Source organism: Cimex lectularius, unplaced genomic scaffold (genome assembly GCF_000648675.2).
Source record: "Cimex lectularius strain Harlan isolate CLEC.00 unplaced genomic scaffold, Clec_2.1 scaffold34, whole genome shotgun sequence".
Taxonomy (NCBI): Eukaryota; Metazoa; Arthropoda; class Insecta; order Hemiptera; family Cimicidae; genus Cimex; species Cimex lectularius.
In genome coordinates, this window is record NW_019392635.1 from 88,254 (window position 1) to 107,390 (window position 19,137).

The window sequence follows — 19,137 nt, forward strand, 5'->3', positions numbered from 1 at the left end:
ACGGCCTCCATATTAGCCATAACTTAAGCTGCATATTTAGGGAAATGTGTTATCTATGTTATTTTTTATCTTGTACAATTTTGGGAGTTATGATCTAACGTTAAATTGTAGGGAAGGGGTGATCTCATTTATAATACATAGTGAACTTTTATATACAATATCATCATCACAATAGAATAGTCATGCTTCTGACCACTTAAACACCGACTTAAGTTATGCACAATATTTAAAAAAAAAAAAAAAAAACTAAATAGCCTTGCTCTACTCATTTTCAACAGCACAGGTCATATCAAACCTCGGGGTGTCCGTGTTTAAAAAATAAAAAATACATTTAAAAAATAATAATAAAAACGATTTGTATGTATGTCGGGTTCGAATGCATGCCAACTAGATTCGAACCCGGGACCTTTACGTCACAGTGATGAGCGCCATGTCAACGCCTTAACCATTGCGGCCACCGATGCCACTTTAAAAAATATAATACATTATATATTATAAATTATATTATACCCTTAAAAATGCATTAAAACTGGATTAAAAGAAATGGCAGCGTCGGTAGCCGGATCGACACTGAAGCTCTCACCTATCAAGAGCACTGTAGATGGGTGGCTCTCGGAGGATCTGACTTGTAGGAGAAGGGTCATCCTCGCCCGATTAAGGATAGGCCATACGAGTAAGAAACACGGACACTTACTTTTGGGCCAACGCCATATGGGTCCGGGATGTAGAGAAAGGTTTCTCTATGTGTCATTCCGCTAATGAGGAGTGCATTTCCTTGCTTCGTATGTAGTGAGCGAAAAATGCTACCTTATATGAGAATTGTGTTTCGGCTCAACCTAAACAATATTTAACAATTAATTATTATTTTAACTAGTAATGGTTGTAACGAAAAACCAGGAATAAAAATAAAACAGTTTTCATAATTAAAAAGCGTTGTTTTGAAATAAGTTTAAGAATTGGCTTTAACAATTTAAATTTTTATTAGACTTGTATATTACATTAGTGCCTAAGTCAAATATCTGGTACATTTTCCTCCTTTAAGCTCTTTAATCAGACGAAAGGTAAGCGAGCATTAAACACCGATGAGACTGTTGAATTTTTGAAACGGTAAAATTTCAAACCAAATTATATCCGAAAGCGGTTTAGCCGAACGGGCTTGAATTGTAGACTTTCGTGAATAAAGGATCGCCCTGTTGAAGCTTTCTCATTTCTGCAAAAACCCTTTTGTTTTCCATCATCTTTAATCTGAGCCGTTGAGCGTTGGCGGCTTTACGTCGTTGCAGTTCTTGCTTAGCTTGTTTGTCGCTGACTCCAGCGGTGCTGTTGGTGTGGCATGTCGTGAGGTCTAACTCCGAAGTTGACCCGCTGGACTGATCGACATTCACTTTGGCCGTGGTGGTTTTGGCGATTCCCTCAGTGACGCCTTTTGTCGTGCCATCCTTCTCTTTTGTTTGGTTCGCCTTACTTTTATTTTGGGCCGCGGGTGATTTGGGCTTATTTGCTTTCCCTTTTAACTCGCCCGCTTTGACGTTCGTCTTAGCTTTTGCCTGAGCTGTGGCCGCGTTTTTAGACTTTTTTTTTAAAGTTCCGCTTTTGACGGAAGGTTTTTTTCTGTTCTTGGAGCCTTGCAGCCTCGTCTTAGACATCTTTGACAACTGTCTCGAGTTGGCCTTTTTCTTCATTACATTCCCCTTGACTGTCTTTTCTTTAACTGGAAGAGGCACGTTTTTATTTTCCTTTTTCTTAACCTGCTGTGGCTTTTTTGGTTTTGAAGGCAAAACTTCAAAACCCTGTTCGGAAGATTGATTATCGTTTTGGGTCTTTTTCTCTGATAAATCACTTCGCTCGTCACTTTTCGCGTTCTCTCTATTGCCGACTTCCTCGGGGCTCTGCTTCGATTCTTCTTTGTATTTTTCGCATAGATTTTGCACTATTTTTTTCTCTTCCTTTTTGATAAAATTAGCTACGTCTTGTATGATCTGTTTATACGCCTTTTCCGGGACTCCAAGTTGTTCTCTGCCTAGTAACTCGTGTTCCCTCACCTCTGGAACGACGGCCTCAGTTTTCTTCGGTTGTTGGTTTCGATTGGGCAAAAGCGTGTAACGATTTTTCATCCTATGGTGCATTTTATTCGCTTCGGTTTTTTCCTGTTTTGATTCGTTTGAAACCGCTACCTTCGGTTGCTGTTCCTTATTCGGAGGTTTTGTATTCCAGGTCATCACTTTAGGCAATACTTTTTTGTCCGGTTGTCCGTGATGCCTCTCTGTCTTAACTTGTTTGTCCGACGTCTCCGGATAATTTTCTTGGGATGCGGTGGATTGTACGTTCTCGCTTTTTCCCCTCTGCTTTTCTTCTATGTAAACGACGCTGTCGACAAGAGACAAGTTTTTTTTCTTAGCCCCTTTCACTGTGTCAGGGACGACGTATGTTTTCACCACTGAGGCGGCATCAGAAGGTTGGTCTCCGTGGTCTTTCTGTTCTTTCGGTTTAAAATCCGCTCTCGACGATTCTTCTATTTGCTTGATCAATTGGGCTCTCTTTTTCCAAAGGGATCGTTTCGTCTGCCATAAACAAGATATTATTCTTTTCCGCTCACTCTTGTCATTTGGCAACGTCATACCGTTTTTGACAAACCTTTTCAAAAGTTGTTCTTCCGTAACCGGCTTTTTCTTCTCTTTGGGCTTCTCTTCTTGTGCTTTCGCCGCTTTTTGACTTTTTGTCAGGTAAACCGTTTTGTTCATGGGCGACAAACCTCGTAATTTTTTAACCACTTTTTTCTTGTATACTTTTTTGGCATCTTCGTCGACGAATTTAATTTCGTGGGGAGTGTTTAGCATGTCCTTTATTTTAGAAGAAATTAAATTTTTCTCTTCCTCCGTTTTCCCAATGAGCAGTTTCCTCAGAGGCGGTGGGTTTTTTTCCATATCGACTCTCCTAGCTGAATTGTCTCCACTTTTTTTTGAAAAGGTCATAGTCATCACTTCCGAATCCGAATTGTTTTCGTTCTTATGGCTTCGCAGTTTCTTTTCAAAGCTCTTTCGCGTTAGATTTTCTATATTCGCCTTTTTCGCTTTTCCCAGAACGTTCTCCAAATTTCCTAAAATCATTTTAGAAATTTCGGAAACATTGCTCCTTTTCAGTTTTTTCGGCCCCTCCTTGACTATTTTATCAATGATATCATTCACATTCTTACTTGGGAGCAAATTTATTTGCGGTTTCTTCTTCTTATCCTCTTCTAAATGTATACTTTTCCCCTTGATGTTTTTATTTCTACTCAGTCTATTGATGTCTCGACCGAATTTGGCTTTGCTTTTCTTCTCTTTCGTGGGCTGCTTGGACATAATCTCGCAAAAACCCTTTCCAACAACGTGCGTTTCAAATAGCCTTCTCTTTCTTGTCTAAATCTCCCTATGTTCATTATTTAGATATTGAGTGCATCTCTCTTCCTCACTTTTTACGAATGACCGAATGTTTTTGATTATGTTAACACAAGATCTCCTAAAAACCAGTTTTACCAAAATGACTTCTAAGCGAACTTTATTTTATAAAATTTATTCCACAAAAGATTTTTCCTGTGTTTAATCACATGATTAATTTTTGATATTGCAGGTAGTTAAATTTTTTTTGTAACAGTTACACATGTTTTAAGAAAACACTGGCTTTCAAGCACGACGGCGTTTTCTTGGGACATTCAAGCTATTGTGAAAACAGACGAGACGACGACACCACTACATCTCACATCTTGACATGTCCTTTGTGCGAGGAAAGCGTGGGTAGAAATCACCTGACCTATTATGTCCAAATTGGAATCATTAAATGAATATGTCTCAGACTTCGTCGTGAAAAATTAAAACAAGCATTCAACCATGAATGTAACGATAAGCACATTGTGCTTGCATTATTGCAAACGATAAAAGAAACTGTCCTAGTTAGGTGGTTGGTTTAGTATGATACAAACTCAGTGCTACAAGTAATAATACAAAGAGGCAAATTACTAAAATGAAATAGTGAAAAATGATGGACCAATCAATCCATATTACACCATACAAATAGATGGATAAATTGCATTTTTGTTTTGAAGTTGTTAAAAAAAGAGCTATTTTTTATATTCAAAAACAAAATTTCATAAAATGAGTAGATTATTAATAAAATTATATAGAGTATTAATTCAATCATTATGAAATTTATTTAGAGAATGTAAATGTTCATTTTCATTTTGAAATTACCAGATTAGTTAATAGTTTCGGCAAGTATCAAGCCATCGGGAGTTCAATTCCCACCATTGCCTTGGAATGCTGAAAATGAACCCCTCCCCATACCAAAAATAATCTACGTACTATGGCTAATGTCTAAGGCCAATTAATATATACATAATAATATTTAAAATATATGGATGTATTAGTTGAAAAATATTTTTTTAAGTATGATAAATGTTTTAGAATTTAATTAGAAAAAAACAAAAAGCAGAAATAAATATGACTCAGTTAAAATTCCATGGAATTGAATGTATCTAGTAGAATTTTTATTTATCTAAAACAAAAAATAACATTTTGAAAATAATGCAATAATATATAATAATTACTAAATAATAAGCAGGAAGGAATTGCTATCTTTCAACAGCTAAAATCTTTTAATATATTTTCAAAAGAAGCTCTTATAAAATTTACTGAATGTCTTAATATTAATGTAATTCTAGTTCATTTATTTAAAATACCACCATCTTAAAAATCAGTCTAAGACGATATTTTTTTAGAAATGATTTGAATGAGTTGAGTATGGCAATTCACTTTTTGGAAAAGTAAAACAACATTTTTGTTTATAGCTTTTCATTAATTACTAAATGTAAACAACTCTTATTCAATAATCATTAAATATTGTAATTTCAGATAGACAGTGCAATATTTTCATGTTCAAGAATTGTTCCTACCTTGATAGAGTTGATTGATTCAATGCATTGAATGGTAAGAGTATCAACCATATGACAATTGAAAAACAAAATTATGTGTAAAAAATATTTTTATTCGCCATAGGTAATTTGCTTGAGCCTATTTGTCTCAGCATAGATCATGGTTTTATCCTGCAAGACTAAAATGAAATCAATGAAAAAGAGGATACCCAGTCCAATCCCACTCAATCCGACTTGTATCGCAATTTTGTCCTTGGGATAAGAGTGTAACCAAGCGAGAATGATGGCACTTGTGGCGAGATGCATTATACTCCCCATAAAGGATAAAATGCACTCCTAGGGAAAAAAAATCAAGCCAGATGTGAATATCGTTTGAATGTTTTAAAATGCATAAAATACCAATTCAAAATTCCTTTGTCTGAAGAGGAACGACAAATAAATTGCAACAAAAGCAACAGTGATCCCTCCCTGAGTTACTGTAGAAGGTATTCGAAATTTTCTGTCTTTTATTAAGTAAAAAATAGTTGCATAATGATATAACGCTGCAAGCGATAAGCCCTGGAAAATTTTTTTGTTAAGGAAAACATAAAAATAACTATATCATGCACTTACTAGAATTGCTGTTTTTACTATTAAGTGGTAACACATTTTCTTTTATGAAAAAAATAATGTTGGATTCACAAAACCCGTTTGTTCTTTTATGCTTTTGTGGTTGATCAGTTGTCATTTGAACTCATCTGTTAAAATATAATTTTGATTTGTTCTTTCAATTTTCTCATAATACATTTTAATTTTCTTACACTTATTCTATAAACTAAAACAATAAAATTCATTTGCATAAGAAAAAAAAGTAGGGTGACCTCTAGTTTTTGTGTATTCAGTATGAAATAATAAGGTTTTTCGAATTCACTATTTTTCGTGGTCTGCTTGACCAATTAATATCATTCAATTAATTAAGGTTTTAAGTTGAGATAAAAAAAGTCAGTGTCACGAGCGGGATTCGAACCCATGACCTTTGGCTTGATACGCCGCTACGAAGTCACGATAGCTCAAGTGGTAGAGTAGCGGCGTATCAAGCCGAAGGTCGTGGGTTCGAATCCCATTCGTGACACTGACTTTTATCTCAACTTAAAACCTTAATTAGTTTTTTAAATTTTTGATGATTCAAAATTAGATTGTTGTCATAATTATTTGACTATTGCATGTATATATATTTAAATTATTTATATAAATAAATTTTACATAAGTAGCCACCCCATGACAAAATGAGTCAGCCACCCAACCGCTCAGCCATCGTGGTCCCATCTTGAAAGACTAGGGTGAACCTACTGTAAAATACTACAACAGATATTAACCTTCATTTATTTGGTTTTGGACATACAGATATACTTGACACACATACATATACTTAAGTCCCAAGTGTAACAAGTTTGAGTATCTGGTATCCTTTTATTGTTCCCTCTGAACTCACATAAATTCCTTTATTACATGGCTTAAAATTAAAAAAAAATGTTGTTTATCATCTTGAATAAGGCTTGTCAAGCAGTTAGTATTAATTTAAGAGTTCAGAGCTCAGATCACTGTCTTTCTAACATTAATGGAATGAAATTCTGTAAGTTTATCAAGTTCAACTTAAGAACACATTTAAAAAAATAATAATTTTTAAAACAAATTTAATATTCAAATAAGAGATCATTTAGACAAGTAGCCTCCATGCATCCCCTAGTTTACTCTCTTCTGGTGGGAACGCTCTGGTATTTCAGTAGAGGCAAAGAGCATACAATCTTCTGTGTACATGTGTACATATACGCAAACATGTTTTCTTTTGTTTGGTTTTTACTGAGTGACACACCAGAGGCAGACACACTGGGGAAGCAGAAAATACTGCAGAAAATCAAGAGTATTTCATCAAAAGTATGAGAAGTAAAATATTTGGAGGATGGTCCATAAATAATATAATTACCAACAAATATAATATCCTTAAAATAATCTTTAAACTTTTTGATCTTGAATAATTTCTATTTAAACTGACAAATTGGCTCTTTGGAATCAAATTGAGAGGGATAGCTGGAAAGTAATGTACAGACTATATTTGTCGATAAATTCAACATTCTACACTCATTAGGAAGCTAAGGGGTTCAGGTGAAATGGTTTTCTCAAGGGAGTTGGTACTGGCATGTTCATAAATTCAATATAATATTGTATCTGCACATGTAACAGGATATATTACTTACTACAAAGTATTTACACAAGAGAAGTATAAAATATTAAAAATAATAAAATAATAATATTTGTATAATAATTAAAAATAAATTAAATTTTGCAACATGTTCATTGTGAGATTTCTCATGGGGTCTGGGAGTAATGAATATGTCATTTTGGTCTTTTCGGATCGTGGTGCCTATCCTCACTGTTTTGATCTCTCAGATATGTTTCAGCTTCTCACCATTGCCTAGCTTGATCTGAGGCTTATATTTGAATTTAAAAACTTAACATCCTGTAATTTCATGTTTCAAAATTTTTAATTGTTTCTTTTTGTCTTTTTTTAATAAATAATTGTGACCTTATTATATAGGTGCTATATATCATTGCAATTGAGGTTTCTTTGGTGCCACGGACAAGTACAAAATTCACAGATTTGGCATTACGTAATATATACGTAATATTTATGTATTCAACTTGACTGCCCCCAATTACTTGAATTTCCACTGAATGAAGAAAAACATTTAACAGTACTTTCAATTAATTAATCTTTTTTATGTAAGGTTTTGGTTGAAATGAAAAAGCTAGTGCCACGAGCGGGATTCAAACCTACGACCTTCTGCTCATGCCTCTGCTTTACCACTTGAGCTGTCATGACTTCTAATAGCTATAATAAGAAGTCACGATAGCTCAAGTTGTGGTACACTAGCTTTTTCATTTCAACCAAAACCTTACATAATAGGATAAATTAATTGAAAGAAGTAATTTGATCAATAAACCACTAAATATAATGGATAATGGTACTTTTTTAGCATAAGCTATACTTTCAAACATTGCAATAATTACATTTTATTTCAATTTCTTAAAAAAGTTGAAACATGAAAGTTTGTTTTTCAAATGGTAACCAACATTTTCATTTTTGCATTCAAGTCAATTCGGTTTTGCGAAGATGACAGAAATCATTTGAAAAGAGGTTAATGAAACAGTTGGAACAAAAAATCATGTTAAATGAGCAACTGCAAAAACATTTTTATTTGAACGTAAAAACTATCTTTTGTTTAATATTTTTATTTGGTTGAAAACAATGTCATAACATTATATTTGAATTTAAAAAATAATTAAGGAAATTTATATGAATAGAAAAACTATTAAAAAATTTGAAAACTTCCAATTTTTGCCATCTTTTGTTATGCAGTAATTATTATTGATAATAAATAAAAGTTATACCCGTTAAATCATGGAATTTTGCAAAATTATTGATAAAGATTCAGTCATCGTATACACGGTTTTATTTTATTGTTTTATAAAATCAAATAAACCGTTTCATTTAAATTGATTGTTAATATTTATATCATCAAATTATTTATAGAAACATCATTGGGGTTTTTTCTAGTCTGATTTAAAGTGTCTGTTTAGTCTGCGAGTCAATAAAATGCCGAACCGGCATTGGGTCACTTACTGGGCTCATCTTTACTTGCAGGTTTGTTGAACTATTCACTCACATTTCGTTATTGTGCCATCTTCAGTAAGGAATTCTTTATGGTAAGGGCTTTTTTATTTATTTATTTATTTATTTATTTTTTAATCCAATAACAAACAAATACACAGAAACAATAGTCTAATTAGAATTTGCTCTACCCAAGAGTACTCGATAATCCTTGGGGTAATTAGGAATATGTCCTTCCATGCATACTAATAGATGAGTAATTGGATAAGCCACCATTCACGCTAATAAATTGCATTCACACATTCACCCACCATACTATTCCAGGGTACTCAATATTCCTTGGGGTATTTGATTGATAAGTGACCCAATGCCAGTTCAGCATAAGCTTTTTTTGTATAATTTAATCAATAATCATTCATATTTTCTATTTTATTATAACTAATTTCACTTATTGTTTTAAATTTTAATATTATGCTTACGACTACAAGTAGTATAAAATTTTAATTTCATTCTGTCATTGAGACTTTTTTTTGATAAATCATATTTTTGTGCGTTTCATTAATTTATTAAAAGATTTTGCACTGATGACGGTTATTTCACTCACAAGTGTGGAAAAGAATCACTTGGATTTTCATGGCAACAACCTGTGGCATCTGGAAATGCCAGGATGTTGGTAGATCGCCCCACGTGTTGTAACCCAAACTTAGACTTAGACTTCGACTTGGGGCCAACTCGAGCCAATTTCGATTTTTAGAAATTTGACCAAATTGACAAAATTCGAGTTTAGAAGTTTGGATTATTGTTTTAAAAAATGACTTGAAATTTTGAAAATGACGCCCGTCCCCACTCCGTGGAATGGTGGCGCGCTCTCTCTCGCTACTTCGGCCCGTTTCCTTAGTTTTCTCAGAACTTCATTTCCTTTGCGGAATCGGGGACAACAGCTGCCCTCCCAGTTTTTTTTTTGTTTGTTTTGTTTTTTGTTTTTACCCTTGTTTTTGTTGTTCATTTCCCTTATCGCCGTGGTCCGAAACACACGCAAATGTTTTACTTTCTAACGTACTCGTGATTCCGTCGAAGCCGAGTTTTTTCCGTGACAGAAACCAGACGTTCAAGACCGAAAGTTCTGCAAATGGAAATTTTTTGAGCCGTGCCGTGTCTTCAGTTTTGTCCAGTGACAGTCGGACGATGGATTTCGACAAGCTGCACATCCAGATCCTCTGCTTTTTAGGACTTTGGATGAAGGTATGTTGAATTGTCTCGCTTCATTATTTTCATTAAGGAAGCACGTGTGTCTTCGAAGAGAAGGAACGACGGTTCAGAAACCGTCCGACGATGAGGAAGAACATTTCGTTTAAACACGGACCGACCTTTCCTGACGGTCTCCTATCCCTTAAATAAACGCTTTTTGGCCCCAACATACATTTTTTTGAAATACGAATCCAATAGGTAAAAAGTGAAAGTCGCCTCCGCTTGCCCAACAAGAAATGGACCAGTTTAAGAAGTATAGACTGTGCGCCGCCTTTTAAAATGATACGTTTCACTACTTGACGCGCTACGCTAACGGAATGGAAATCCTGCAATTAGTTCAAAAGCCCCAAGTGAACAACCGTACGTGTTAAATATGGGAAATTGCATGTTTTTAGAGATAAAGACAATTAAAATCGTTTTCACGATTCGAAACACCTATCACGAAACGAGAATGTCAAACTGAAATTTGACATGCTTGTAAAGAAAAACCTTAACCAGTGCCAAAACAGTCTTATTTTTATTGTTCTATTACTAACTCATCGTTTGTACTGTTATGCATTTGTCATTTACGTATAATCATGAAAAGCTTCTCTACACGCATATGACACATACAACAATGTTAAATTGACCGACACTTAATCATTCAATTGGGTCTGTCTACTTTCACGGGTTTAGATTTCTCTCAAACGCGTTCGGCTTCACGCCTTCTTCAGTGGAGAACTGTTATCGGGTTCACCGACTCGTAGACTATCATCTGTAGCTTGGTTACCGATCATTTTGATCTGCTATCTTCGCTGTTTCGATCTGTCAGACGGGTTTCGGTTTCTCGCTGTCATCATTGTTGAGTTTGTGTCTTAAAAGGATAGACTGAGAGAGTACACTGGCCAAGAACTGAAGATGGCGAAAGAAAGATACCCGTCTGGCAGCCCAAGAAAGCGAGGATATGCGGACCAGAAAGATCGAAGACGAACATCACCCCACAGACCTCAAGAACGTTTAGTAAATAATGATTCTACCCACAGACAAATCCGTGAGAAGAATCATCATTTAACAAAGTGACTCCGCATACTCACCCCAACTTCATCATCTGTATGACCTGAAGAACTCTCACAATAAATCGTCTATTATTTTGAATTGTAATTGTAAGTGCGTCCGCTATCTTGGGTTCCATCTTGACTCAAAACTAACCTGGAACCAACACCCACGACTAAAACGACAGGCACTGAACCAAGATTTCGGATGACTCTACAGACTACTAGCGCAAATCTAACTTTTCAACGAAAAAACATACCGACAATCTACAAGACAACACGGACTGGAACTGTGGGGCACCTCCAAACGTTCCAAAGAATACGGTCTTTCCAATCCAAGGTCCTCAGAATCATAGTCAATGCGCCTTACTACGTCTCCAACCACAAACACCCTTCACAACTTCAAAATCCCTTTCGTGCAAAAAAAATAATTACAACATTTTACACTTTCTACACCGAACTCCCTTCTCACCCCAATAGTGTTGCCCAATCCCTTATCCAATAGAAACCACCCCTATAATCTTGAAGAGGAGATGGCCTCGCGTATAACTGGGAGAACAACAATGGCTGTTAACTCCCCTCACGATACGTGATCCATGTCAATTGTAAATTTAACTAATTACATGTAACTAATGTTATTTGTAATAAATATGTTAAATTTTAAAAAATTGTTTGCATTAATTGGCAATATGCTTGTGGTACAAAGGCATTTTCCTAATATATACAGTCAATTTGTCAGTCACCGTTTTGAAGAAGAGTAGGCTAAACAGCAGCAAATATACGATAAAATTGTTTCGCTTCTTGTATTCATGAATTAAATCCTCCGTTGTTGGCTGTTGCGAATAAAACCATTGGGCGTTTACAAGGAAAATTTAATTAAGGCATTTTGAAAAATAAAATAAAAGGTTTTAATTCCATAATTTTGTTTATCGGACTCACTAATTTTTTAAACAATTAATACCGTGTATAATGTTCTCTGTTAGTTAACACCTCTGTGCATTTGTTAGGCGTACTGTTAATAAGATTGTCACTAATTTCATAAGGAATTTCGTTGTTGAAGTTCAACTTGCTGCGGATGATGATCTTAAAACCGTCTTTACAACGCATCCCACATGTGCTCAATGGGATTGAAGACTGGAGACAATGGGTGAAGGGGCAGATGTGGAAATTCCTGGTTTTCTAAACATTGATGAACAATTCTGCCTTTATGAGATCCCTAGTTTCAGGGATGTATTCTTTCTTGGACATGACGGTCTGCGGTGAGGTTGCCTTCAACAATATGGAGTCCAGTTCGTCCTCTGGTGTAAATCCCAGCCCAGACACCGCTTCCTCCAAACTGCACTGAAGGGAGCACAAACTGGGGCATTGTACATAGCCCATGTTCTCGATAGACTCTGCGGTGCCTGCTATCACTATTTCGACAAAAACGCCACTCATCAGTAAACATAGCAGCATTCCAATTTGTGTTATATTCTTCTAGGCATTTGCCGCACCATATTCTCCTGAATTGCTGGTGGCGGGCTGTTGCTGCAGGTGCAAAATGGCATAGGATATGAGGACAACTTCTCACAAACGATTACGAATCGTTTGTTTTGATAAAGGTTTTGCCAAAACATATGTACTTCATGTAGGATCTGGCGGCCACTATGGAAAGTGTTAAATTTTGCAGCAATGATAATATTAATGTCCTCCCTTAGCGTGGTAATGCGCTGAGATCCCCTTCCAGGCCATCTATTGGCACTTCCAGTCTCTCGGAATCTTGGCCACTCTTTGAGAGACGCCTACTGCCTCTGCGATATTCACTTGTCAGTGTCCTCGAGGACTCTTTCGCACAATAATATTGCGAACTTCTCGTTTGGAAATGGAATGAGGCAGCAGTCTTGCATGAGTTTTACTTAGTTCGTTTGATTATATGATAATTGAAAGTCAATCGATGATCATCTACCCGAATACTTAATCATTTGGGGTTCCCCGCCATAAATTTTATTTTTTATTTCTGGCTTACTTGGCCCATTTGGTTTTTTTAATTTGGATTCACCAAGAAAACCAATATTCTATTACTAAGGCCAGTCTTTTTAACAAAGGTATAACTGTCAATTATTGATATAAAACATTAAGTATCTAGGTGTTCTAACGGTTCACATATTTCCCCAGTCTTCAGTTTTGTAATATTGCTTCTGATCATTTATATCTCAAAGAATAGCGTAATGCGTGCCTTAGATAGAAGTATACGCAGCGGGGAAAAAAAGAGATTGCTTATATCTTTGGCAAATGATTCACGTTTTCACTTTTATTGCATGGCAATTCGATCAGCGGCTATGACAACTGTGTGAAATTCAATGTTCACTCGTCATTTCAGTACATTTCTTGTGACTTTTGGATGTGAATTGTCCAGAACGAGAGGGGTTCCAAAGGAGAAATTCGGTGGAGCCATTCGGGGGAACGCCCGTTTTAAATATGTACTGATGCCAGTTCAAAGTGAACATCTTTCAACCACGAGCTGTATGAAAAAAAAGAATCTGGAAATATCCTAATAAAACCGATTTTTAATATCCTATTTCCAGTTTAATAATTGGTACCTTTTATATATATTTATTTTTGTTAAATGTTTTGCATTAAATAAATGCGAAATATTGTTTATCAAATTCATATAGGTAGGTAGATTTAGGGAGCATTTTAATAAATATCACACTATGGAGGAATTTGTTACACTCCCACATAATTATAGGCCTTTTTTTACGAAAATCGTCAAACCTACTGGAAAAGACATCATATTATTTAAGTACAGGATTTCATAAAAATGATATTTAAATTCCTCAGGACCATCAAAATTTTAACGCGTTTTCCTTATTAACAGATACTTTTTCCACGAGACAAATACGTTGAGCTGCGAATCGTTTCCTGTTGGTTTTCTGGCCTTTTGAAAGAGGTCTTTTTGTCCTTAGTTCTAACGACTTTAAGGATCCGACTTGGACGATCCCTTAAAAGGCTGGCTTATTATAAAATGCGTTGAACATTACGGATGTGTCCTTAGACTCCGGCTTGTTCACAAATTTCCCTTGTAGAGTGAAGGATAGCCATTCTATTGGAAGATTGTTGCCACCTATCCGTCCTCATCTTTAAACCATAATCGTCTCTCAGCCTATAAAAAACTTCACATTTTAAATTTAAAATCGTAGCTATCATTTAAATTTACTTTTTTCAGTTAATCCTATCTTTTCACTCTACGATAACATTTTTCCTCTTGGTAATTGATTAATTGAATGAAAACCAAAATAGAGTTAATTATAGAAAATTAGTTTTTTTTTATCGAATACTTTAAAAACAGCAAGTATTTTGAAGAAGAATAAGATCAAAACATGACCCATACTTTTGTCGCAAGTAAATATGTCTATTTTACCTTAATTTGCAAACATAAACATCACAGAATATAATACAAAGAATATTGTTAACAGTATCTGCAGTTAAATTGGTTTTTCATAAATTCTACAACTTAGAACTAGCGAAAAAGAGGTGGGAGTTTTGTTAGGGAGTCTACGATATGTTGAGGATGCTTAAGAAAGTTGTTTGCCTTGACGTACTTCGATGTGACAAGGGAAATCATTCTCTTCCGGACGAAGAGAAAATTTATCTACTCTCCGGAGTACACATGAATGGCAAATCGAAGTCGGGTGGATAAAGGTTAAAGGCAGGTCACGAGGGAAATGACGTGCAGGTGTCTTGTCCAAGGAAGCTCCTTAGACGAACATCTGCAGGAGTCCAATAACAACGTACCATAATGGCACAAGGGCGTTACATAAGTATAATTTTGAGGGATATAATTCTCTTTAATGGTAGAACTGGGGAACACACTAAAATATTCCCATTAATTTTTGACAGGCTAAAAATAGACATTCTAACAGCTTACAAGGCCACGATGATACTTATCAATCGTGGTAAACATAAAGAATATTTGTTTCGTTTCAACATAAATATGGAAATGCACATGTGACTTGGAGACTTAATCATGGGATATCTAATATTTAAATGTCTATTACACTAAAACAAACCAATTATGTATTAAAGAAAGTACATATTATTGTGCGGTGAACAGTATCGTATCCTTTAAATAACTAACATCAAAATTTAATTAATTATTTTGTTTAACTTTTTATATTTTAACTTAATATGAATAAAATAACAATAATAAGTTAAATAAATCTGTCGTTTGAAAGTTTAAAAAGTTATTAATATAGATAAAATATATAAAAATTATCCTGTTTTTGCTCTAACCAGGACGAATGAAGTCCTACTGTAGACGTGCTGCAATGGGAAAAAATGTGGTACATTTGTTTGATTCAAAATGGAACAAGGAGTGGGTGGAGGGTTAAAAGGGCCCAGATTTCTCCCTGGCCTATCCTCTGAGACTCATCCCCTCAATTTCCCGAGCGGATGTCCATGCAATTGAATTCTGTGCACAGGAAACAGTCAGAAAGGGACTGAAAGGTGCGCGGATGCACGTACTCTCAGATGTCCAGGCGGATATGTTTTCCTTCGGCTCCAGGCCGGTCTGGAAATGCCCAGACACATCTGCCACGCCTGGGAAAAATGTAGCGAGGTGACACTGATTTAGTTGCCTGAACGTGAGGGGATCGGGGGAATGAACGAGTCGACAAACTTTCAAAAAAAGGTGCAGCGCTCACGCCCAGACCAGATCCCCAATTAAAGCACACGGCAAAGTTTATGAAAGTGAAACTTAATGAATGGAAAGAGATAAAATCAATCTCGCTCTGGATTAATGCCAAGACCAAAACAATAGAAAAGGTGTAAACTTAACAAGTGTATACTCCCAGTCTCTCTCCCAACTGGAAGAATTGAGGAAAATATATACCTATATGACTTTGATGTCTTTACCCTTATACCGTACTGCCACGTAAATAATAACAAAATAATTCAAAAATATTACGGGAAAGCGTTCAAATTCCGTACGTACTATGGTGTGGACATCTAATAAGATCAATTCACAATAGATCCAGTTAGGACATATAGGAACCTTGAGAGATAATTAATCAAATCTACATTAATTGAATTACTCATTACAGTCGTCTTTGTACTTAGTTGTTGAAATATTTCTTGAAAACGGTTACTTATCGTTTGAAATTAAGCAGAAAGTATGGATTTCTTACTTTATGTAAAACCTTGTTTTCGTCTTCATAATAAATTGAACAGAGTTGTTTATAACGCAGACATAACATTTTAGTTTTGTTTTTAACTGTTCGACCGGAATCTGTATTCTGTTTCGGGATCGATATACTAGTGTCAATACATGCTCAGTACATTGTTCCATTTATATTTCACTGGTGTCCTGAAAAAAATTCAATACATGAGCGATAGTGTTTATAGGACTATTCAAGTAAAGAAGGTAAAAGGAAGGCCAAAATCTATTTCTATTCTATCACGTTCATTTTTTATTAATGTGTTGCAATGGTTCCGATGTACTATCATAGTTTTAAGTAAGAGCTACAATACAAATAGATGGCAAAAAGGAGGGAAAATTCAAAAGGAGGGGTTGAGATGGGAAGTTGGTGTCCGAGTGAATCGAAGTCACCATAGCTCAAGTGGAAGAGCAGCGGCGTATCTAGTCGAAGATCGTTGGTTCGAATCCCGCTCGTGACACTGACTTTTTTATGTCAACTAAAAACCTTAATTAATTGAAAGTTATTAATTGGTCAAGCGGGCCACGTAAACTAGTGAATTTAATATAAATAAGGTTTTTGACAGAAGTAGCAATGTACATTGTTTGGACTTTGCAGAAAGATCAAGAAAAAACGTCAGATTTTATTTCTAGAACTTAATAAGTTATAATAATTACGTTTAATGACATTGGTTTTTTCGATTTAAATCTAAAGTAAACAACTTTTTAGACTTAACAGTTCTTACGTTGAAACTATGTTATTGCATATATATCGCCTTATTGAAATTAGCTTTTAATAAAATAAATAAAAGTTAAATATTTGGCTTGATTCTTTGTGTGAGACCTCATTATTAATTAATCAATAGACCATTTCCTGTTTTATCTGAACGTAAACTTTCGGTAAAAATAGTGTTCCCACTTAACCTGGTTGTTTTCCTTATCTGGCTCAGAATCTGCCTCTCAACAACATCAGTAAATTTTTTTGTACTATTTTTAACTTGATTAGAAAGCTTCCGTGTTTTTCCGTTTTGGACCTTTTAAACTGCCGCTGAATTAAATAATAATTTTTCCTTATATTTGCAGGAACATTGACAATTTCTGTTATGAACAAATTACTTGAGGTTTTATTCTTGTAACAATTTTTGTGATCAACATATTTTCTTATCTGTGTGCTGCTGATATTTATACAAATTTTCTCAAATCCACTCACCAAAAATATTAATTGGTGGTATTTATAAATTCTGTTCAGCAAATCGACTCGACCGTAGAATCGAAACGTGATTGTAGAAAAATTAGAAATATTAAGACCAAAATACAATATCAATTTTATAATACATGGTTTTTTAAACGTTTCCGTTTATTTTTTTAATATTTTTTTTATTTTATTTTTACATTAAATTTTTTGGACGTTTCGGGAATTTATTATCATTAGCATCTATAATCTTTTATTTTTGTACTCTTAATATTTACATTTATATACTACAATTTTTTTTTCAACCTTCTTCCATTCTTGGCCAGCAGTTTGTAGATGCAAAATAAATAAACCTTTTATTTTATTAAGATATTGTAATGATGGGTGTAAATTCCCGTCAAAAAAATTTAAATTAAAAAAAAAAAACGTAAAAAAAGACGTTTTCAAAAAACCGTGCTACGTAATAAACATGTTTTATTTTTAATATCTCTATAGATTTTGTCTTCAGATCTTTAAAATGTCTCATTTTTTAAACTACACGTTAAAATGAAAAATCAACGGCAAGGCTAAATAATTTTCTGGAAGCGGAAGTCGAACAGTCGTGATAAAACTTCTCCAGCTTATAAATAGGGGTGGACTATTTTAACCAACCGGCCGGGGATCTCGTAGTTCCGGGAGTTATAAATAAAATTTAAAGATCCGTCTTTGATGTATCGGCGAGGCAGCCGGCACATATTTCTCACGGGTCTTTCTCAGAACGGGGCCTTATTCTAAGTAAAGGAACTAGTGGTATTATTGTCACGGTTTCAAATATCAAACCGTTAGAACCGTTGTATTAATTAATAATACAATGAAGTCAATAATTCGGATGGAAAAACACAAAATGGGTCATTGTGCCGTATGATTTAACCGGAATCAAAGCCAAAAATTGGTAGGAAAGTGAATATGTATTTCATCTAGGACAACGATGTACGTTTACATGTTGTACACAAATGTATAAACATCTAAACTTAGAAGCTATTTTTAAGGCTTATTTCCAGCATATACTTCAAAAATTTTATGCATATCTTGGAGCTATTAATTAAACATTGAACTGGTCTACACTGATGGCTTTTCTAATGCTAGAGAAAACAGACGAACACAGAAATAACTCAGAACAACCAATACCACCAAATTAACTAATATGAAACTTGCCTTGTGCTAAAATTGTTTGTTTTAAATTTAATATAAGTTAACCCTACAGTTTGATTTACACTTTTGTTGCATGGAATATGTGTTCATGAAATCTTGAATGTTTTAAGCAAAAGGCTTCAATGACTTGTAAGTCGCATTTGAAACTCAAATGGTAGAAAATCGTTCGGACATCACCCGTTTGTCATTGTAAAAGTGGAGTGTATAATTGATAACGTCCCACTTGAAAGGCAAAGCGAAAACGGTGACAGTCGTCTCTGCCCGTCTCCTGTGACGGCCCGACCCCCTTTGTTTGTTATTCAAGAAGGCGAATTGTTCGGGCGACCAGCCCATGGGAAGTGCTGACATGAAGTCAAATGTCTTAAAGGTTTAATTTCTAAATTCAGGAGGACGTTTGTTCTGGAGAACCGTCGAGTGGCATTAGAGCGAAGTGGGTTTTATTTAATCAAACACTCGTTCTTTGAAGCACCGATCTTCAAATCGACAATTAAACATTCTCGTTCCTGGGGAAAACAGTATAAATTAGCCTCTTTGCACGAGCTCTAAATGATCAATTTATAAAGTGTTTGCAGTTCGTGTCATGTTTACTCATAAAGAAGTGTCTATCGATTTGACAAATTAGGAACACTTCCGTTTGAAATTAAAATTTCCTGGAATATGATCTCTGAAACATTCTGAAAGGTTCTTCCATTATGAGATAATAAATAATAAGTAATGGTTTTTAATTAAGTGCTGCACTTAACCCTC

General features: G+C 34.9%; 2 protein-coding genes and 1 long non-coding RNA gene across 5 annotated transcripts in view; 1 reads left to right on the forward strand and 2 right to left on the reverse strand.

Annotated features, from left to right (window-relative positions):
* Positions 1-1,142: 1,142 nt before the first annotated feature.
* Positions 1,143-3,341, reverse strand: LOC106661654. The gene has a single exon (XM_014385194.1). The coding sequence runs from the start codon at positions 3,339-3,341 to the stop codon at positions 1,143-1,145; it is 2,199 nt and encodes a 732-aa protein (XP_014240680.1).
* Positions 3,342-4,998: 1,657 nt separating this feature from the next.
* LOC106661917 lies at positions 4,999-5,643 on the reverse strand. The gene is made up of 3 exons (XR_001339793.2): positions 5,519-5,643; positions 5,306-5,464; positions 4,999-5,242 (listed from the first exon to the last, which is right to left on the reverse strand). It is a non-coding gene; the product is annotated as an uncharacterized LOC106661917 (long non-coding RNA).
* Positions 5,644-9,458: 3,815 nt separating this feature from the next.
* The window catches only part of LOC106661798 (tyrosine-protein phosphatase 10D), a 45,881-nt gene continuing 36,202 nt past the window's right edge, over positions 9,459-19,137 (forward strand). For all 3 annotated transcript variants that reach the window (XR_001339782.2, XM_014385443.2, XM_014385442.2), the window contains exon 1: positions 9,459-9,797. Coding sequence is in view for 2 of the 3 variants with exons in the window: in XM_014385443.2 (XP_014240929.1) it covers positions 9,741-9,797 (57 nt within the window). In the remaining variant the exon portion in view is untranslated. The remainder of the gene's footprint in view (positions 9,798-19,137) is intronic.